We start from the raw sequence: 24,115 nt of genomic DNA on the forward strand, positions 1-24,115 counted from the left end.
AACATGTATTAACATTATTTCATTTATTTCTATTGATTCACTATCAAAACTATGATTACATTTGCAGTGTATTTTCTCAGTCTATTGAATAAAAATACAGTGCTCACCATCATCTACAGTACTCTAACACATCCTAAACTTCAGGATTCCATCTATACTTGAGATCATAGTGATAAGTAAAGTTACTTAAATACTTTTAAGAGATTAACTCATTTGAAAAATAGAAAGATTGTAGAAGCTCATCATTATTATGTTTACGACCAATACACGTTAAAAATGAAAAAAAAATTAGAAAATTGTTCTAAATATCAAAATGGTAGAAACTTTTGATCACCTGAATTTACATATCTTGTAACACTGCATAGCAATTACCTGAGTGACAGTTGTCAGAACACAGGTGTGCATACAGAATCAAGTGTGTTAGTTTAGAGAAAATCACTGTATCTTTGGGTCTTGGTTTCCTCATCTGGTCAAAATAGAAAGGTGAAAACGACAACCTCACAGGAATGCTCTATGTAACAAATGCAGATGAGCATCAGATTTATTTGGATTCACTTTGTAAGCTGAGCCTCACTATGCAAATGATGATCGTTTTCATTTTTACTGTTTCACTAATAGTCACAATAGTTCAGACTCATCTCACCTAGGTGAATTTCAAAAACTTCCAAGCACTTTTAAAAAATATTTTAGTCATCTTTGGTAGATTTCTTTAAAATAATTACATATTTCTCAGTCTTCTTAAAGTAAGTCTACTGAATACATCTTTAATTTTCCTGGTGACCAGGGTCAGCATGCCAGGACCCATCAGGAGATCCATGCTGCCCTGAGTAACCCTCAGAGGTAGCTGAAGCTACCTTTGGATAGCAAGGCTGTGCAAACCTGTGTTACTTAGCCTCCAGTGCTGGGCTTCTTAGGACTTGATTTGCATTTTATATTTTTACCTGCAGACTCTTGCTTTCTATTGCCATTCACAGATTCCTTTTAGCATTATCCCTCCTAAAATTTGCTATGTTTGAGAAGGAAAGCTAAGGTATTTAGAATGGTTCATAGAAACGATTGACTAGTCTATGAATGAGGGGCTGAGGGACTTCACAATGACAACAGTTTCGGATATTACCCAGAACATTTTTTTCTGTTTGTTTTCAGTTATGCTATAAGGAATTGGGCTATTCAAAATTTCATATAATATCCCTAGAAGGAGAGAAACTGAGTTGAAAGATAGTGATATAAAGTTTACTCATGTAGAAATTTCTGTGTAAAAAGATGGTTATTATGGTTCATTGTTTTTCCTCTTAAATGATTAGAAAAACAGTTTAAGAATTAAAAAATGTCAGTAAGAGTTGAATTATATAGCGTCATGAATTTTTAAGAGTAACTGCCAAAGTGTTTATGCAATAAAGCAATACATTTACATATAGCAGCTTTATGTAGACTTTATACAACTCATTGACAAGCTTATGAAATAGCCACCCCAACTCAGCAATTTTAAGAATGTCCAGGTTAATATTAACATATTTAGTGTTATTTCTAAAGTTATCTGTTTAAGTTCATATAAAAGATATCTGTCAAAAATTCCAATGTCTTCAAATACACACAGCATTTAACTGTGTGCTTAGAACATTTATCACTGAAGATTTATAAATTTTTATAAAAATTTATAAACATTATTTACATCCAAATAACTCTGAAAACATTTCTGTTCAATGAATAAATACATATTTATATATTTGTTAAGATGCATATTGCTTACCGGAATGTGCTATAATGGCCCCTTTCTCATCATTACATGTGAATATATAATTAGCCACATAATAAATATCTCCAATGAAATTTCCAAGAAAGCTCTTAATTCAAATGTGTCATGACCACTTTTCAGAGATCACGAACCTTTCTGTTTTATTTTTTTGAACACCAAAGATAAAATTATGGCTTGGCCACAAAAAATGCTGGTGCAAATGCACCTTGGCTGTGCAATAAATCTTTATTGATCTTGTGGATAAAGGTGGCTTTTTGGGAAGTGAAGCCTTCTCTTTGGTAATAAAGCTACCATATTTATTTACGTATCCATTTAAAAGATTGGCAAAAGTGAACACTAAACTAGAAAATCATGTGAGTATGATGGTTTACAATAGATTTTTCAACCCCAATACTACTGACACCTTTGGGTGGAAAATTCTTCATTGAGGAGAAAGGGGTGGGGGGCTGCTCTGTAAACTGTAGAAGGTGAAACAGCATTCCTAGCCTCTCTCCACCAGATGTTCCTCCTCTGTTGTTACCCTGATTGTGACAAAATGTCTCTGCTGCTGCTGCTGCTAAGTCGCTTCAGCTGTGTCCAACTCTGTGCGACCCCATAGTCACTGCCAAATATCCCCTGTGATGCAAAATTCTCCCTGGGTGGGGACCACTGGTTAAAGATGATGAAAAAACATCTTTTCCTCCCTAAATGAGCTACCAGAAGTTGAGAATCATGGTAACAAAAGTAAGTTTTCTTGGCCTATGTAGCATTTTCCCAGCCCTAACCAAACAGAGACTTGAATAAGAGAGGCTCCTCTATTCGCCAGACTTGTCCCCAAGCAAAATTTGTATCTCTCAAAGGAGCAGTAGGCCTGCTTCATGGCTAGCTGCCCTGTGTAGGGAGCTGCATGAGGTTGAATCCTCTGCCGTTGCCATTGTGAAATTCTTAATAATTTTTAAACCGTGGGTTCTGCATTTCCCTGTGCACTGAACCCCGTCAATTATGCAGCCAGTTCCATAAAAACTATCAAACCAACGTTAGTGGGATGCACCAACGAAACCTGTTTTGCCAGCATAAGTTTTTGAGATCCCACTGTGCTAAACAAAAAAATCAGTTTGGAATTTTTTAAAAAAATGAATTAGTTTATAAATTGTGTTAGCATAGTGGGCAAAAATCAGGGATTTTGAATGCAATAGACCTGAATTGCAGCCTCATTGTCTCTATTTTACTTCAGAATCTCAGGCCAAGTTGGCCTCTCTACACTTGAATTTTCTCAGTTATAAAAGGGTGTCCAATTGACAAGGGGATATATGTATAATGGAATATTACTCAGCCATAAAAAGTGAAACACTGGTATTTGCAGCAATACAGAAGGAACAAGAGAATATTATGCTTAGTGAAATAAATCAAAGACAAATATACGATATCACTTATATGTGAAACCTGCAAAATTATACAAGTGAATCTATATACAAAACAGAAATAGAGCTGTCGGAAAACAAACTTGTGATTACCAAAGGGGATGGGAGGCAGGAACAAATTGGGGGTATGGGATTAACATATACAAACTACTATACGTAAAAGAGACAAGCAACAAAGATCTACTGTATAGCACAGGGAACTAAATCCACTACTTTATAATAACCTCTAATGGAATATAATCTGTACAAGTACTGAGTCACTACGCTGTACATCTGAAACTAACACAATGTTGTAAATTACCTATGTTTCAATAAATAGCATCAGAGGTGATACTGAGTTACAGGGTTTCTTTGAAGAGTAACTGAAGTAGTTTATACAAAACAATTAGCCTGATACCTAGTAAGTGTTCAGTGAATGTAGCTCCATGATGATGATGTTGCCCAGATTCATCCAAGATTGGGATGAGAAAATAAAATCTCAACCTGAAAAGGGTCATGATACTGGTGAAGGCACATTTCCAGAGTGCAAAGCATCAGTCCATTAGGTGGAGTCCTACTTGCCCAATCATTTCCAATCATTATTCACCCGAAAGTCTCAAATTTCAAAAACGCCTATCAAGTGTTTAAAACCTGGTCCTGAATTTGCACCTGCAGGTCCAAAGGTCCAGGGGAACACACCTGAGCCAGGCTGTGCATGCTTGGCTGCTGATATCAGCCGAAGTCGATGGTGCAAGCGTGCGTGTTAATACATTTCATACATTAGAGATGTAAATTTTATTCTTCAAGCTGAAAGCCAGGTGATTAATTCTCATAGCATAGTGATCAATTGGTGCAGATGCTCCACCTGTATTAATGTTTGTTTTTGTACGCATTAGGAGCGGGAGCACACCAATAACACAGGTGTCTGACGCAGAGCTCTGCAATGTTGCCGTTAGCCGGCAAACATTGAGATCAGTACTTAGGCTGCACGTAGCACTGCCAATTTTTTCAATTAGACCCATTATTGATTTGATGAAAAAGCAAATTAAACATACCATGGTGGTATGTAAATCGGTTAGAGAGAGCATAAGGTTCTGGTACAAAGATGGCATGAGCTGCACGGCTTTCCTCAGCTGTAACTTGTAAGGGGCTCTTGGCAGTTGCTGTCCTGTATGCGGTTTCTTGTGGCTTCCTTAGTGGCTCAGATAGTGAAGAATTCACCTCAAATTCAGGAAACCCGGGTTTGATCCCTGGGTCTGGAAGATGCCCTAGAGAAGGGAATGGTTACCCACTCCAGTATTCTTGTCTGGGGAATCTCATGGACAGGGAAGCCTAGTAGGCTACAGTCCATGAAATCGAAAAGAGTCAGACATGACTGAGTGATGAAGCACACACACATATACAGAGGGTTCCTGGAGCTACATGGACTGGCTGGCAAGGCAACCACCTGGAAAGAGCAGAGCTGTGTTTTAAAAATTCACAACAGTTTTGCAGAAAGGAAAAGGGATGCTGGAAATCAACTAACTCTGAAAGGATACGGAGATAGGAAGGGTTGCAGAAGCAGCATAAAATGGTTTTCATCAACTGATGGTCCATTTTGCTCAGATGTATGGCCATCGAGAGTACATCTGGCAGGCATATATGTGAGACATTTAAGAAACTGATTTTGCTGATTCAAAATGTTGTCTTGACCACTACCTCAAGCTACTGCATGTTTTCCTTGTCTAAAGTTGAAAGCTCCTGGCCTGTCTACGATCAGAGTTTAATCCAGCTCCTATAATTTCTTAAAATTTGAAAGAATGTTCTTTGTTGGTCAATGAATGATGTTCTCCAGTCCTGCTAACAAATGGGACAAAAGTACTAAAAATGAGCCTGTTTAACCTACTCTATTGTTTGCTTTTAATTCAAACCTTTCATTTTTACTTTATTTATTCATTTATTTTTGGCAGCATCACAGGACATGTGAGATTAGTTCCTCGACTAGGGATGGAACCCGTGTCCCCTGCAGTGGACCAACAAAGTCTTAACCACTGGACTGCCAGGAAGTCCCTACTCTATTGGTTTTATTAACAGAAGGAAGTTAATGCTTATCTCAAACTTCTTGGTATCTCCCTAAACATGTATCTTCTCTAGATTTCTATACAAGAAGGCTTCAAGGCTTCTAGGAGCCTTCCCTGATTCCCAATGTTAAGAGTTGCCACCATGGTGTATCCCTAGTATGCTGCGCTGCTCCATCAATGCACTGAGAACACCATGCTATAATTGCCTGTTTGCTTACTTGTGACCTTCAAAAGATCCAACTTTTGACAACTGTGTGATCATCTCTACTCTGTTTACTTGTGTATTCCACCACCAAGCAAAGTGCTTAGCATAAAGGTACTCAACATTTTTACAATCAATATGTCACACAGACAGAATTCAATTTTGTTGACTTTAAATAAGAGATCTTATTAAATAATATTCCAGGGACTTCTGTGGTAGTTCAGTGAGTAAGACTCCATGCTTCCACTGAAAGGGGGCATGGGTTCGATCCCTGGTCTGGGAACTAGGATCCCACATGCCGCACAGCCTGGTCAAAATAAATTAATAACATTCCAAAGAGGTTGCTCTTCTCCTGGCAAATAATGGGGTCTGGTAGGCCAAAGGGTTGGCCTTGCCAAATCTTAAGCTCAAAGTTTCAATTATAAAGCCTGTGACAAATCTGCCAATATAAACTGGAATCAGTCAGTGATGATTGAAAATGCCACCAAAATAAGTAGCAGGTGAACCAAGGTCATGCAGATATGTTTTTCATATCTTATTTAGCAACTTTCACTGAGAAGGCAAAAGACTTCTGCAGAGAAGAGAAAGAATCAAAGCAACATCAGTAACTGGACGAGGTTAATGACAAACACAAATCAGAGGAAGTGTTGAAAGTTTTAAATTCCACAAGATCAATGATTTAAAGGAGCTTTTTATATGAGCACTCATAAAAAGAGATTTAGACAAGAGAAAAATATTAGGAAAGGATGGAAACGTATGACCATTACTTGCATTGGGATAAATAGAGCCAAGAGGGATAGAGGGATCCTATATGTATGAGAAGACAATTTCTGTGAATGAATGAATGAATGGGCAACTGTCACAGCTCATCTGAAGTCACTGAGCTGCTATGCAAGTATAATTAGGGAAAAGACAGTCAGATCAGATACTCCATCCAAACAATTTCATTAGCTATACTGTGAATACTGTGAATTATAACATGATGTGTATATATGTGTGTGTGGTTTGTGTGTGTGTATATACGTGTGTGTGAGTCTATATATATGAAATCAGGCTTCCCAGGTGATGCTAGTGGTAAAGAATCCACTTGCCAGTGCAGGAGACACAGGAGATACAGGTTCAATATCTGGGTCGAGAAGATCCTTGGAGGAGGGCATGGCAACCCACTCCAGTATTCTTGCCTAGAGAATCCCATGGACACAGGGTTGCAAAGACTCAGACAAGACTGAAGTGACTTAGCACAGCACAGCACATATATATAACCAGCATTTCTCTACGGTGCCCCAAATCAACACTCTTCTCAGGGCTCTGCAAAGACACACATCTCCACAAAGAACAGCTTGGGTGAGAAGAATACCTTGCCCAAACAAGAGAGGTTCTAAAAATGTGAAACTAAGAAAAATAAAGTTTTTGTTCACTTTTTCCCCCCGAGTGAAACTCTTCAAAGAGATGGTATAAGTCATCTGAAGAGTTCCTGGTTGCTTTTTGTTTTCCTTTATTTTTACACTTGTGGGTTCATTTTTTTAAAATCGAAAATCGAGAAGATTGGAGCTGGCACGGCCATCAGTGTCTGACAGGAGAGAGCATATGTTTCCTGTCATGCTGGCATCTGAGTGCAACAGCCGTTCGGAAGTCAGTGCAAGTCCTTACATCAAAGTTTGCTTGCCATTGTACGGACGTTGTTAGAAGTTGAAAAAAAGCAATGTCCATTTGAAGCTCGTCTGTGAACTTTGCATGAACCGCTAGGAATAATGTAGTGTGATGACAAGCCAGTTATACCTTCCACTAAATTTGCTGTCTGGAATGAACTGAAATAGTGTTTGGTTTGTGTAATTACGTCCATCTATCTTTATATTCCAGCGGCATATCGCAAATTGAAAATACTAAAAATTGACTGTTGGTTCTGATATTTAATGATTGCCAAAGACAAGACGATGATTTATTGGTTACTTACCGGTGTGACACATTTGCATCTTATTAGACGGAGATTACTATTCCTTAAAATGCGGACGAGGCCTGATCATGTCTGATGGATTGATTTGATTTGCAAATGTAATCAAACTAATAAGAGGGAAAAAATGAGCAATAATGCCTTGTTTTTCAACTGGCAATCACTCCCCTGCCAACAAGGCTGATATCCCTGACTAAGCAGCCTTTACACAGTCTTCCTGTCGCCTCAAATAAACAAAGGGATGCTAAGAGCTTGATAAGAGGATAACAAGCCAAGTATGGATGCAGCATGGAACCCCTACCCCTGAACTGTGCTGCTGCAGGCGAGAACAAAAGTTAACAGCAGGAGATGCCACACGACCTTAACAATCTGGAGAAAAGCTCTCATCAGCTCTCTATGCCCAAATTCCTCTACCTCTTCAAAGTCAATGAAGAAGCTTTTCTTAAAGTGAAAAATACTGTCATATTCCCTCGTGCAGTAAAGCAGGCCTCTATTCATAAAGAGACTGTTTCTGAGAGAGTTTAACCACGTAACATCCAAGTGGGTTTAGAACCACCACATGTACTGAAAACAGCATAAAAGCCCTGCTACACAGCCACTGACCCTCAGTTGAGACCCTACAATATCACTGATATCCAGAATACAGGAAGGCATGCTACAGAGTGGGAAATTGCAATAAGGACCAGGAACACGGTTGATACCTGACTTCGATCATTCTCAAATCCTTTCTTCAAGCCTCTTGAGTACTTGCAGGACAGAAAAATAAAAACCATGATCTCAGTGTGCTGCAAAGCAACCATTCTTAAGATGAAAATTCAAAAAGAGTTTTGATAATAGATCAACTATGCCTCATAGTCATTTACTAATGCCAGAGACAGTCTCGCTAGAGCAGAACTTTCGTATAAGGGCTACCATAGAGTAGGCTTTCAATATACATTTTTGTTCAGTGCATGAGTGAATAGGCATTAGGTTGCTACAAAAATATATTACAAACTGTATCTTTGCTGGGGTGTTGAATATTACAAAGTGCGCAAGAAAGTCAAATTGAGTTTACAGAACTTATTACCATATTCAGATCTCCAAAATTATCACACTTGATGTTTCAAAGATAACCACATCACCCATCCTCAGCCCATAGGAAATTTATTAAACCACAAGAACACAGCATGGTCAGATTCAAATTAAATAATAAATAATTCTATAGTAACCATATACAGTTGTCTTGGAAATTTGAATTAAACATACATGGCACACACAGAGATGTTAAAATCTAAAATCCTCACTGGGAATAATGGGTTGGATCACTGACTAGGCTAATTAGAATCCATGGATTATCCACAAGCTTATTTTAATCAATCGTTATATACCCATCTGCAAGAGACATTGTTTTCAAAGACAGCATCAGTGTCTGCATAGCAAGTATACTCAAGAGATGGTCTATAAGTAAGGTGCACCTTGTGTATTCATGTTATTTTTCCTTATGTTATCCAGGCCCTTCGCTTTGCCTCAAGAACTTCCATTGAAAACGCTTGGTCACCTTAAGCTATTGGCCATGTTTACCAACCTCAAGCTTCAGCAATGATTTCTCTCTACTATATACCCCTGCATGAAACAGAAAGATTCTAAGCTAAACCTTTAGATTGATAATCCTTCAGATTATGATCTGATCTATCCAGATATTATATCCAGGCTATATTAAAGAATAACAAAAGAAAGATGGGCTTACTGCTTATACCGTGGGGTCCACAGTTTTAAAAAATACACAGAAATAACTTTTCTATAATATTTTCATTACTGGTCTATCTTCAAGTCTATGTTGTCCATGTAAACATATGTATGCTTATAGGGGTGTGTGTGTGTGTGTGTGTGTGTGTGTGTGTGTGTGTGTGTTAGTCATTCAATCATGTCTGACTCTGTGACCCCATGGACTGCAGCTCGCCAGGCTCCTCTGTCCATGCAGATTCTCCAGGCAAAAATACTGGTGTGGGTGGCCATTCCCTTCTCCAGGGGATCTTCCTGACCCAGGAATCAAACTCATGTCTCCTGCATTGCAGGCAGATTCTTTACCATTTGAGCCACCAGGGAAACTCCTGTTTTTATATAATGTGCTATATATAGAGATTAGAAAAAACATTGAGGAGAACTTGCTAATATTTAATACCAGGCTTAAGAGTGTTTATATACTCTTTTCCAAAAAACTGGTGGTGACCATGATAAACATCAACAGTGTTCAACTGGGAGTTAAAAGACTGAGTTTTAGTCTCAACTATGTCCTGAGTAGCTTGTGACCTTGGGTAAGTCATTCAGTTTTCCTGATCTTAAACACTTTTATCTGTAAGTGAATGTGCAAGTAAAGGCATTTAACATTTAATGAACACTTAACAATTAAAACATTGGATTGGGCACTTTACAGTACATTAATGCATTGATTTGCCCTAGCACCCTAGAAGGAGAAGGCAATGGCACCCCACTCCAGCACTCTTGCCTGGAAAATCCCATGGATGGAGGAGCCTGGTAGGCTGCAGTCCATGGGGTCGCTAAGAGTCGGACACGACTGAGGACTTCACTTTCACTTTTCACTTTCATGCATTGGAGAAGGAAATGGCAACCCACTCCAGCGTTCTTGCCTGGAGAATCCCAGGGACAGGGGAGCCTGGTGGGCTGCCGTCTATGGGGTCGCACAGAGTCGGACATGACTGAAGCGACTTAGCAGCAGCAGCACCCTATAACGTTGGTTGCTATATCATTATCATCCCCATCTTATACATAAGCAAACTGAGTTCCTGGCAGGTAGCAAATACAGATATTTTATATCTAACTCCAAACTGCAATACAGTATTTCCTCTTAAAATGGAAAGTTCTAGCAAATGATCTCTAAGGTTTATTCCAGTTCTACCAACCAAGAACTAATTTTTTAAGAGATCTCTCTTTGATATCATTACATTATTTTTTTTAAAAGAGTGTCACAGAACTTTCCTCTAGGCATTTTTCTGAAAAGCAAGCACATTTTTTTAAACTTTGGAAAAGTCTACCATATAGCACTCTGCTTCAGCATCATAGCTGTTCACAGATATAAATCTGAAATGTTTGAGTACAGATTCTGTGTTTTTCCACAAAAGATTAATTTGACTAACATGCACAGTTGAAAGGACCTTTGGGAGGGTATTTCTCTCTTACATTTATAAATCTGCATTGCAGACACCCTGCCACTGGGTTCTGCCAGGACACAGAAAATGACAAGAAGACACTCTGGTTGGGAGGGGAGTTTGGGGGAGAATGGATACCTGTGTGTGTATGGCTGGGTCCCTTCACTGTTCACCTGAAACCAGTCGCGTCCGACTCTGTGATTCCATGCTGTAGCCTGCCAGGTTTCTCTGTCCGCGGAATTCTCCAGGCAAGAATACTGGAGTGGGTTGCCATTCCCTTCTCCAGATTAACTGGCTATGCTGCTAAATCGCTTCAGTCGTGTCCGACTCTGCGACCTCATAGACGGCAGCCCACCAGGCTTCCCCGTCCCTGGGATTCACAAGGCAATCACACTGGAGTGGGTTGCCATTTCCTTCTCCAATGCATGAAAGTGAAAAGTGAACGTGAAGTCCCTCAGTCGTGTCTGACTCTTCGCAACCCCATGGACTGCAGCCTCCAGGCTCCTCCATCCATGGGATATTCCAGGCAAGAGTACTGAAGTGGGGTGCCATTGCCTTCTCCTAACTGGCTATACCCCAATGCAAAATAAAAAAGTTTTTATAATCACAAGAATAAGTACAGCTGGAGTATTTTTTTTCCCCCTAAAGTGTTGACCACATCAGGAGGAGTCAGTCCTTCCATGAACCCCCAGCGGCTCCTTCTCCCTTACTCCCTCCTCAGCCCAGGCCACCATGTGTCCTGCCACAAACATGCTGACTGGCGGCGGGGGCCCCACACGTCAGGTAATTAATCCTTCCCTAATGTAGGTTAAGCAGGTGTGAAGCCCCCTTCATACCCAGAGGAGGGGGCTACTCTTCAGAGACACCCCTGAGGTACGGTGCTTAATTGGGCTCTGATGACTCTCTCAATTCATACAGGCCATGCTGCTGACCTGGACACCCAGTCATCCACTGGCTTAATCTGAACCCAGTGGAAGAAGCTGGTCCTTTCCCCTTCTTGATTTTGTAATATTAACTATATGCAGTGAGGACTTAATTGCCCATTCAGGCAACAGAAATATAATTTTCTTATTGGAAGCAAAGCTATGTGATTAATGGAGACACATAAAATTGCGGGATGAACTAAGCTGCATTGACTCTAGTGCTTAGAATTAACAAGAGGTGGTATTTATCCATTATATTTTTCTCTTTAACTAAATTACAATGCATTAGTAATTTTAAGTCATATAATGATAACACTGAACTTCACATTAAGAGATCCAAGTATAAAATGAATGCTGAATACCCCCTTTCACTTGGAGCTTGTACACTTTGTACATCATTCCTGATTCTTGCTGGAGGGAAAAAAATATATAACCTGAGAAAAATAAAAGTGGTTGATTGTTTCAGTGAAAACCATAGCATTTTTTTTTTTTCTGGCAAAACAGAACATTTTTCTTAAGATAAATATTAAGGTGTTTACAAACAAATGGACATATAATGTCTGTTTATCATATACCATAAACTTATTAGAAAATTTGGTCAATTAAAGTGATTTTGGGACTTGCCTGGTGGCTCAGCTGGTAAAGAATCTGCTTGCAATGCAGGAAACCTGAGTTCAGTCCCTAGGCTGGGAAGATCCCTTGGAGAAGGGAATGGCTTACCCACTCCAGTATTCTGGCCTGGAGAATTTCACGGACTGTATAGTGATGGGGTTGCAAAGAGCTGGACACGACTGAGCGACTTTCACTTTCACAGTGATTTTGGCTGCTTAAATACATTCTTCTAGCTGGATTCTTATAATGAAGAGTCATTTATGATGGCTGAGAAGTGGCCTGAATTGGGAAGGAAGCCATGGGTTGGGAAGATCCCTGGAGAAAGGAATAGCTACCCATTCCAGCATTCTTGCCTTGAGAATTCCATGGACAGAGGAGCTTGGCGGGCTACAGTCCATAAGGTCGCAAAGAGTCAGATACGACTGAGTGACTAACATTTTCACTTTCCAGCTTTTAGGGAAATCATAAGCTTACAGTTATGTTTGATATTATCTGATTGGTACAATACCGCTGATATGGATAGTGTGGGTGACTTCATCCATGCGTGAGTGCACTCAGTCGCTCAGTCATGTCCAACTCTGCAACCCCATGGACTGTAGCCCACCAGGCTCCTCTGTCCATGGGATTTCCTAGGCAAGAATACTAGAGTGGGTTGCCATTTCCTTCTCCAGGGAATCTTTCCAACTCAGGAATCGAACCTGTGTCTCCTGTGGCTCCTGCAATGGGGGGCAGATTCTTTACCACTGAGACACCCAGAAAGTCCCACTTTGGACTTACATGGGTTGAAAATCAGAGAAAAGAGAATAATGAAAAAGTATAGTTAAAGGGAGGACAGTGCCTTGACTGTGTGGACCCTGACTTTGGTTAATAAGGAAAATTCATATGGAAGAGGAAAAGGTAACTGAACAGCAAATGCTAGCGGCAGATCTCCCCTCCCTCTTCTTGTCCCACCTCCCTGATAACCCCTAAGCAAAAGCTATCCAACAGTCTAGGACATCACAATATTGAAAGTACTCCTGGGACGTCCCTGGTGGTCCAGCAGTTAAGATTCCACACTTCTACTGCAAGGGGCATGGGCTCCACTCTGGTCAGGAACTGAGATCTGGCAAGTCCCATGGAGGCCAAAGGAAGGAATACACCCTGGCACTCCTCACACCGTTCATTCTTCCCCAAATGCCCGCAGTGTGTCCAGTTCAATTCTCTTTCCTCTTAACTTCATCCACATCAACACCATTGCCTTTCACACATCAAAAACACACTTTGCATCTTGATCCTGAAGCTCACTTATTCACCAGAGCTTGGTCTAACAAGGAAGCAGGCTGACTTAGTCACTTAAGAAACACAGCCAAGGTGGGCACTCTTGGGAAAAAGATACACAGAAGCCCACAGTTATCTGGCTTGTAGCTTGTGAACCAAAATTATTTTTAATTCTCTTTCAGGTCAGTTCAGTTCAGTCGCTCAGTTGTGTCTGACTCTTTGTGACCCCATGGACTGCAGCACGCCAGGCCTCCCTGTCCATCACCAACTCCCGGACTTTACTCAAACTCGTGTCAGTTATGCCATCCAACCATCTCATTCTCTGTCATCCCCTTCTCCTCCCACCTTCAATCTTTCCCAATATTAGGGTCTTTTCACATGAGTCAGTTCTTTGCATGAAGTGGCCAAAGTATTGGAATTTCAGGGTGATGCAAAAGCTCCATTCCTTACCCACCCCGGTGCACACGTGTACACATGCACGCACGCACACACACATACACACACACACACACACAACTATATAGCATTCACACTTTCAAATTAACCATTCCACTTTATGTGGATGATTTGACTATTCCTTCTTCCAAAGTATTTAGGCTGTGTCCTAGCTTTCATAAACTCATTAGGTATAGGCAATCTTGGATTACATAGCTATTTTTATCTAAAAAATATAACACACTGTACCAGAAATTCTGAGTTTAGCTGAGTAATACATACACCCTCTTTCAAAAAGAAAACTCAGCAGTTATTTTATTTTATTTTATTTTTGAAGAAACCTCTTTTCTGTGAGTTTAAAAAAGTGCTTTCAAATTACTCGGCATTCTACAGAAAACTGTTTCTCTGATGCTTGAAGTCTCCAACTGCCTCACAATTTATATCTCTTTTCTCTGCTCTTTGTTTTTCAGCCATTTTCCCTGAATGTCAAAGTCAATTTAGTGCATTTCACTTTGCTGAATAAATCAGAGGCGAAATCCTTGCTAAAAGTGAAAATTTGATTTGCTAAAAGGAGCTTAGGGCAACTATTAATCAATATATCCAGAGTGCCAAAGCCAAGGCCACTATAGACATGCATTCATTTGGAGATTGGCTGAGGCAGACCAAGGGGGACGCAGGGGAAAACGTGTGACCAGCCCCCAGGAGGGAGGTGGGATTAGGGGTGGGGAGAGGGGTCACAGAGGAGCATAGAGAGAAACAAAAACACGAAGGCATCGTGTTCAGACTTCTCCCTTCAATTCTTCTTTTAGAAGTGGAGAAAGATTCTAATGACGCATTTAAGCATATATGGATTATGCTAACTACACTAGCTTCCATGCAACAATTTTTTCACAAGACACAAAAGTCTTTCTCTCTAGAACTCATCAAGCAGTCTTGAGAAGAACCTAAAAGCAACAGCTTTATAAAGAAACAGAATTCCAGAATAGAAACGAGTTGGGTCAGATCTATAGGATGTCAATATTTTGATAACCCTCAGGCTTCTGATACACAGTAAAGTGAAGGACAGGATTCATCCTGTACCTTATCATTCAAAAGAGCTTCACAATTACAATTACTTGCCTGAAAAGGATACCATATTTTAGGATATGATGCATAGAGAAATCTTCAAGCTAGTGAATCTGAACAGAGTCAAGGAGGGAGAGCCTTCATTTTAGCAACCAATCACTTAAAAACTTTTCCAACTATTCAGCTGAGTAGCTACTCAGTGACAACTTAGTTTCATTAAAATTTGTGATCAGGGATATAAAGGGGACTCTATCAATCAAACACCTTGGTTTTGACTGATTTTAAAGGTGTGTCATGCATTTCCTCTTCAATTATTTTCATTCTCCTTTCATTTTATAAAATAATAAGACAAAATTTAAAGATAAGGCAAACATGTTACATTTGCCTAAACTTACTATGAAAGGCAGGTAGATAATCTGGAACAAATGACAAAAAAAAAGTATGGGAAAGTAGATGAAGAGGGGTGAGAAAGGCCTAATGAAGCTATTGGTAAAAAGTGATTTAAGCTAAACAGTCTACGGGTTCTAGTAACATTACTAACAGTGTGAATCAAACCTCCTGACTTAAGAGTTTGCTCATCTATAAAGTGAAGGTAATAAGAATTACATTATGATATGTAAAATTAGATAGCCAGTGGGAATTTGCTGTATGACGCAGGGAGCTCAAATTCGGTGTTCCATGACAACCTAGAGGGGTGGGATGGGATGGGATGGGAGGTCGGAGGGAGGTTCAAAAGGGAGGGGATATATGTATATCTATGGCTGATTCATGTTGATATACGGCAGAAACTAACACAATATTATAAAGTAATTATCCTCCAATTAAAGACAAATAATTTTAAAAAAAGAATTAAACTGCCAAACTGTTGTAGACATCAAATAAAATTTCGTGCTCATGCTTTGTAAATAATAATAAAGTATATAGATATTAGTTATTTTTGTATTGAAAGCTTATACACATGCTTTAGTCACTCAGTCACATCCAAATCTTTGTGACCCCAGGGATTATAGTCAGCCAGGTTCCTTTGTCCATGGAATTCTCCAGGCAAGAATACTGGAGTGGGTTGCCATTCCCTTCTCTAGGGGATCTTCCTGATCCAGGGATTGAACCCGTGTCTCCTGCACTCAGGCAGATGCTTTAACATCTGAGCCATCAGGGAAGACCACTGAAAGCTTAATCTCACAAGAAAAAGGATAATCACATTTCAGTGCACACGTGTATACACAAAAATTTCTGTAGACACAGACCCATGATTCAGGGTAGACATCAGGTCACTTGTATCTTTCATAACCCTCACAGTACCTAGCATAGTACTAAGTCCATAGCAGACACTCAAAAGCTTAAACTGTATTCATGACTGCTATGAAATTATGATCCTTCTTTGATCAGAGGTACATGGTGGCATGACTACGAGTGGACATGCAGATCTGTTTGGGGGACACCTAGTAATGCTCACAGAGGCCATGTGAGCACAGGTCATTAAGCATGGTGACTGCACTGTACGTTCGGTCACAAACAAAGGCACTGAACGTGGAGAAGAGGTCTCTGAGCATCTTTAACGACATACGAGGTGTCTCAGGAACTGAGTGTCTGGGAAACCTCAAAACTTCTTTATTGGTATTTCTCCTTTATAGCGAGGGGAGCGGCAGAAAATGAACAAATCTCTAGGAGACATTGCAGATTATTTTATTCACAACAGTTTTCAACTTGTTCCTTTCTCCTTATCATAATTGTGACTTCTGGAACTGATAAACACAGCTATTTTCGGTTTGGCTGAGGAGGACAAAGTAGATTATTTGAAGCTGATGGTCCTGCTCACCTAGGATAGCATGATGACAATATCCATACAGTGATCCTCTTGGTTAAATAACCTTTCCCTCCCTTTCTACTATAATGGATGCTTGCCCTGAATATTTTTTGAAATAGCTCTTATGAATACTAACTTTTTGGATAACTTGCCTCTAATTACAATAAAATGACAATCTATGTGCAGTCTCTTAGATAATAAAATGAAAACTGAATATTTTACGTTTAGATCATGCTTTATAATGTGCAAATTAATTATGCATATGTAATTTGCATGTGTATTCTTTTCCTCATTTGATTTTCACAAAATAACTAACGGTTGGACCAGTTATGCAACTTACAAAATAGTAACTATACACAGCTCAGGTTTTCTGATTTTACTTTCAGAATTATTCTACCTTTTATAAACCACAACTACAGGTACACAAGTTTACAACTACCAGGTGCATTAAATATAACTTCTGATTATCTGATAATTGAATTTAGCTATACTTTAAGTAGTCTTATTAAGTGCCAGAACAGTGGATCTTCAATGTAAAATTTTTCTACTTAAAAGACTCAATGACTTTATAATTCAGAAATCACTGTTACATGCATATAAGAAATATTAACCCTAAGAAAAGAGCTGTAATCACTTTAATTCACTCATAGCAAAGTAGAAATCACAACTACATGTAAATTCAGTTATAGAATGGGGTGGAGGGTAGAGCCTCAGAGCCAATTAACAGTTTCATGCTATGAATATTTTTAATCAACAATATATTTTTCAAGTGCCAATGCTATAGATCCAAAACAGCATAGTAGGTCCTTTTTCTATATAACATAGGGGCTTCCCTGGTGGCTCAGAGGGTTTGGATCCTTGGGTCAGGAAGATCCCCTGGAAAAGAAAATGGCAACCCACTCCAGTATTCTTACCTGGAAAATCCCATGGACGGAGGAGCCTGGCAGGCTATAGTCCACGGGGTCACGAAGAGTAAGACATGACTGAACAACTAACACACAACACAACTCCCAGGTGCCTCAGTGGTAAACAATCCGCCTGCCAATGCAGGAGACTCAGGTTCGATCCCTGTGTCAGGAAGATCCCCTGGAGAAGAAAACAGCAACCCACTCCAGCTTTAGCCTAGGAAATCCCATGGACAGAGGAGCCCCGAGGGTGCATCTGGTCACAAACAAAGGCACTGAATGATGAGGAGAGGTCTCTGAGAGCATCTTTATGGTCTATGGGGTCACAAAAGAGTCGGACACGACTTAATGACTAGAACACCAATATATAACATAACTCTCTTAGTCAACTATGCCATTTCTTGCATATGAAACCATGATCACATACACATATACATGAAACATACTGCTGTTATGGATGGAAACATGAGTTTACAGTAATTATTTTCTTCACAATATATGTGCTTTTTCATATCAAAAGCATGTACTGGTGCTAAGCAGTTTAAGATAAATAACGGGCATTTGGAAAACAAAACCTTCACAACTTTGTCTGGGGGATGATATAATCTTCAAAATTTGTCTCAACATAAAATGCACTAGGACAATAAACATTTCCTTAAAAAGTATCATTTTCAAAATGCTCTTGTGTATTCTCTCACAAGATTTATATCCTAGGGTAGAAATAGTTCGTTCACTTTCTTTAGAGATTTCTTTCATTTATAGAAAACGCTAAATATTTTTATTGAGAAAACGATTAAAAAAAACTCAATGAGCAATTTTAATACACTTTCCTAAGTAAATAAATGTTTTTATAAACAATGTTTCAGAGTAAATGGAGCATACTGGTTTCTATACTTTAGATTTCTGTTTATTCATGAATAAACAACTATATGTAAAGAGTGTGGTATCACATATCTTCCTAGTGTGGCTTGCTTTTCGGGCTTAATATTTTCTGCCTTCGTTTGGTATGAAGAAAAATTACAGGTTTTTTCCTTTCCTGTTTAATGCCATTATATAGACACTATTTTAAAAATGTGACTAAGAGGCCCCACACTTAAAACAGAGTCCTCCTTCTTTAGCAAGTAATTGTTTAACCTGTCATGTTAAAATTAAACAAGTCTACCTGACAATTGGCTATACTTGATAAAGGGACCAAAAAAAAGCTTCTAACATACATTCATTCACTTAATTGTTCAAATACCTTTCTCTTCTTTTAAAGTAATCCATCTGGCAAGATCCATAAATATATTTAAGCCACTTATATAGGTCAGCTAATATGGGTGATGCTTTTTTAAGCACCATCTGACGAAGCACATTCTGCATTCCACTAACAAAGTTACAGTACAAAATAATATTTTAATCAAGCCCAAAGAACAATAACAGATCTGACTGCTGCGCTGATAATCGTCTTATCACACCGTGTGAAACCTAGCTCTAATATTTGACGGAGCCTCCATTACTTGGCAGCCCATTCTAAAAAAGGCCAACAATGGAGAGAGAATGAAGTGGAGTGTGCAAGACCTCCATATCTACATAAAAGAGATTAGAGGCGACAGCGTTCCATTTTACAGCTCAATCATATTGTGTTAGCATGCGCTTATCCGAGCGCGGACGAAATTGAAAGAGAAATAAAAAAGAGTCAGGCAGATAGGAACCAGAAAAGCGAGGCCTGAGCAATTTCCAAGGATATAAAAGGATGCTAATGGCGGGGCCCTGTCATTCTTAAAAAGGGCTATTAGGGCACCATCATCTGTTCTGGTGCCCTTATGCTCCTTCAACTAAAGTCAAGCATTTTCTAAAGCCCTTCTGATCTTTTTGCTTCTAGAGATAAAGTATGGTCATGTTTCAGAACAACACACTTTCCATTTATGTGATTTATAAAGTAAGTCAACTAATTCTATTTACTGATTTAAAAAAAAAAAAAACCACTCCCTATGTATTTTTCTTTAATATTTGCTTTTGTTGAATTTGTCACTTTTTACAGAGCAAAACAAGTATATGAAAATACTTTCCCAGCAGCACAGAAAGGCTGTGATGTTATCTGAGATGCTAAACTTAATTTTGAAAAAACATGTGGGACTCTCTACGTGTGTGAGAGTCGCATACAGAGAGCAAAGGCTTGGATGTTAGTATATTCTAAAAAAAGGTTTCACTTAATTTTCACATAAGCATTAAAAACATAACAGTTTTGAAGTGAAATTTCAGTTCTGATTTGGCTTTAATTCCAGCTCTGACCCCAGTTATCAGGACTAGGTCATGGTATCAAAAACACATTTTTACTTTTATTGAGGCAGAAATGGGACCTCAGTCTTTATATTCTCTTAGGCGTTACCCTCCCATCCCACACTGCACGCTGCCACCGTGCCCAGGCAGCCTGAACCCGGCTTGCATATAGAGCAGCAAGCTCGAATCACAGCATCATTCTCTTCCACCTCAAAACACTGCCTGGCACACTTACTGTTAGCATTTCAGTGAATGCGTGGTTTGCTAATCCCTCTCTGAAAAGCCAAGAGACTCCTTGCAATCATTTAAAACACCCTCCGGGTATCACGAAAACCAGAGCTGTGAATCATCAGTGCACAGCAACCTCCTCTGGCATTTGCTGGGCAGAGAGACTCACGTCAGCCCCCACCAATTCTAAGCCTCCGCTTAAGTCTGAACACATAATCGTACAGCAATTGTTTCCACCACTGGAAATGCTGTTACTCATAGTTATTTAAAGTTACTGTCTTCACAGAAGTCACCAGAGCCCCTTTACTGTGACAAGTTCCTCCGTAAGCTGACATTTCTACTTAGATACACAACTGGACCCACAAATTTATCACCAACTTTTCCTGACCAGAGAGCATCAGCAGGCATTGTTGACTTCTTGGTTGTCTTTATGGAATGTCTGCACAGTATCAAAACACGGGCTTAGTAAATTTCTTAATTTGAGGAGAACAGGGGCAGAATTCTCTGAAAGAATGGGTGGTGTGGTGTCAGAATGACATATCCTTTGATGCTATTGTTATGAATAATGATAACATTTATTGCTAGTATTTTGAACTAACTCTCTCAAAGGTGATCAACTGGGGAACTAAAATACACAGATTCTTCTCCAGGAAGCAATGATGAATATGGGCTTTGAAGACTCTGGACACATTTGTGAACCTTTGGAAGTGCTTTTATTAATACCTCCTTCTGCCCCAGATCTCCCTATCTTTGAATTAAGGAAAATAATATCTAATTCCTGGGTTAGAACAATGATTCTCAACTGGGGAAGAAGGGGTTGATTTTGCCCCCTCAAGAGGATATCTGGCAATGTCTGAAGATATTTTTGTTTGTCATAACTCAAAGGTACCAGAGGATGGTAGAGGGTAGAGACCAAAGATGCTGCTAAATTCCCTACAAGGAACAGGACAGCCCCTACAACAAAGGGTTACCTGGTTCCAAACAACAATTGTGTCAAGACTGAGAAACCCTGGCTTAGAATAATGCTAGTTTGAATTTGTGACAATATATGTGTGTGTATATATAAATACTGGAGGAGGAAATGGCAAGCCACTCCAGTATTCTTGCCTGGAGAATCCCATGGACAGAGGAGCCTGGCGGGCTACAGTCTATGGGGTTGCAAAGAGACACAACTGAAGCGACGTAGCAGCAGTAACAGCATATATAAATATAAATGATATACTATATATTGCTTATTTTTAAAAGTATATGTGGACTCTTCAACAAATCTTAGTTGTGTTTCTTTCTAAATCCCTTCAGCAACACTTTCTTTCAAAATAAGTTTTCATACAATTGCTAAGGCAAATTCCAGCTTTTTCCCCTGCTACCATTCCCAATGTCTTTTAGCATATCCTATTTTTTCTTTTTTTGCTTTTCCTGAAAATCTGTCAGCTGTGATCATAATCCAAACGCAAACCAACCATCCCCACGATCAAATTTTCATCTTTCTTTTAGATGTAGTGACCCTTGTGGAGGTATCTGCTACAGACCACACTCCAGCTCACCTATTTAACTAGTTTTGACCTAATTTGGGGTGCTTTATTAGCAAACAGTGTAAGACAAAGTAGCTGGTATAATACAGAGTGATGTTTAAATTAGTTTACAATTTGCTTGGCCTCATCTAGAACTGCAGCGAACAAAGCCATTCAGAAATGTCAGCTGTGTTCCCAAGCACTGTAACAAATTGTCGCCTCAACGCTGCACACCTAATGACTTCAAATTAGCTTCACTGCGATATCGCCTGACAGTTCGTTACGACTGTTAGCAACATAGCTGGCGTATCATGACCAATAAATTGGTTTCAGTGTGGGCTGGGAAAGGGACTTCCATCAATTTGATTAAAGAAATTACTGTAGCATTCAAAGCATAAAGACAAACTAGTTTAAGGAGACAGAAATAAGTTCACTCTACCAAAGAAACATGGCTCATCATCCAAAAAATTTGTGTGTAAACTATTTGAAGATCAGAGTTCAAACAGACAATAAGTCAAGTAGACAACTAAAATTTTTAAACCTTGTGATCAGGTAATATATTCACTGATCTAACGATGGGTCTGGAAAGAAAAGTCATTGGATATTTTAAAATACTACTCTTAAGTTATCATAACAGAAAATTTATGATGTTAGTTTAACATTTATTTTTGTAATTTATATATAAATTCATGGTAAATATCTCATTGTAAACCAAAGCAATAAGCAAGTATGAAAAGCAATTTACTATAAATCGCACTACGAATGCAAAATGAGTGATTTTTGAAAGGAAAAATGGGATCTAGACTACTCTTAATAAAAAAACATTTTTTAAAGTGAAAAGAAAAAAACCGAAGTATTTTCTTAGGCTCAAACAGACTTTAAAAGGAGTAAAAAATATTTTAACAAGTTATATTCTATTTATCTGAGGTTAGCAATCATAGTACCTTCGTGTGTGAAAAAAATAATGAACAGGCATTCAAGATGGTGTAGCTATAAGATTTATGATTCTATTAGGACAGGAAAGCTCTAAATTAATGACAAAGACAAATGTATAGGTTTAAAAAAAGTCCTAGTGAACAGGATTTCCCTGGAAGGACAGTGGTTAGGACTGAGTGCTTTCACTGCTGAGGATGTGAGTTCAATTCCTAGTTACAGAGCTAAGATTCCACATGCCTTGCCAGGTGGCCCACCCCCCAAAAAATTTTTTTTTAAATATATAAATTTTAAAAAAGCAAAATTTAAAACTCCTAATGAGAAAACTGTGAATTGGCCTAAATCAACATATACACCCTAGGGGATTAACTGCAAGTGTTTCTTTTTCATTTCAGAAAATGTACCTGGAATATGCTTCGCCCATCCAATGATAACCACCAACTCTCGATCAGCCAAGTCACACAGTGTAGTGAGGGCTTTGATGTCACTGTCGGGGACGGTAGGGTCAGGCATGGCATAGATCTTCTCCGGTTCAGCCACCAACAAATGTGAGACAATCTTGTTATCTGCAGGATCAGACCAGAGCACTCCAGGATCACTAGCAGCATCACTTCTCTTTCACACATTCTAAACTAGGTAGTGTTTTGAAAGGAAAAAAACCCAAAGCCTCGAATAGCCTATAATCCACCCCAAATATTCCATTTATGGTTCAATATATGTATATTAAAGTGTTTCGGAAAACCCACAGCAAGAAATAAGCCGCCGCAGTCGTGACAGTCCTCTGCTTCTCCTTGGCTTTACCTGCCTTTGCTGGAATGAAGCATCTGTCCTGTAATGAAATTTTTTATAGCAAACAGATAAGAGGAGTTAGATGCTTTCTGGGTTTACTCTTTGATTCTTAAGTGGGATTTGGGGAAGCAGATTAAATAGTATAGAGCAGTTTTAAAATAAAACTCCACGTGAACCACTGAAATGTAGAATGCAGTGTGGGAGGCAAAGGTCTAATGCCTGCAGACCTAATGGGCATCAAAGTCATTAACTGTCCTAATTCCTTTAAAAAAGAGCAAAGGTCAGAGCCCTTCTGCCTGGGTGAATTACTGACTGTATAACTCTATCTCTGTGGGATGCCTTCAATAGGAATGTCTTTCCTGTCTCCTCTCCACACACCCAGCCCATCTTCCAAAGAGAGCCCATGTCAGTTTCCAGAAAAACACTCCTACTTAAATGTGACAGTGTTTTCTCTTCTGAGCGTCTAATTCTTCCGTCCTCTTTTATCATCTGTTGTCTTTAGTTCACTCTCTGGTCCAGATCTATCTGTCCGAAATTTGTGATATATGTTTTTAAAATCCTTCATAAAGTAAACACTAGAGACAAATGGAAAGCATCACATCAAATGTGTTTTATCGCTCAGGGCCATGTGAGAGTTTATGGAAGGGGTTATAAAGCCTTGCTAACGGAATGAATTTTCTTGTTGGCCCTATTTCCAATTTTTACACGTAGTTTTAGATTTGATACTTTCTTCTAAGTGAGGAGATACAAATAGGTAAGAATAAACCCAGATATTTCAATATTCTACATCTTATGATTCTAGAAAACTAAGGTCTTAAATGGGATCTTATGAGTCAAACCAAAGATTCTTCTCTGTTCACTGTTTGCCTTTTCCTCTAAATTTTTAACTATTTA

The 24,115-nt window shown here is 39.1% G+C and overlaps 1 protein-coding gene across 3 annotated transcripts in view; it reads right to left on the reverse strand.

Moving 5' to 3' along the window:
• ESRRG (estrogen related receptor gamma) overlaps positions 1-24,115 on the reverse strand; it is a 240,935-nt gene that overhangs the window by 39,811 nt on the left and 177,009 nt on the right. For 2 of the 3 annotated variants that reach the window (XM_068986026.1, XM_068986027.1), the window contains one exon: positions 22,837-22,998. In XM_068986026.1, the coding sequence (XP_068842127.1) occupies positions 22,837-22,998 (162 nt within the window). Of the gene's footprint in view, positions 1-22,836; positions 23,020-24,115 lie in introns of all 3 variants that reach the window. The other variant, XM_068986028.1, reaches the window with a different exon arrangement.

Source organism: Capricornis sumatraensis, chromosome 14, assembly GCF_032405125.1.
Source record: "Capricornis sumatraensis isolate serow.1 chromosome 14, serow.2, whole genome shotgun sequence".
Classification (NCBI taxonomy): Eukaryota; Metazoa; Chordata; class Mammalia; order Artiodactyla; family Bovidae; genus Capricornis; species Capricornis sumatraensis.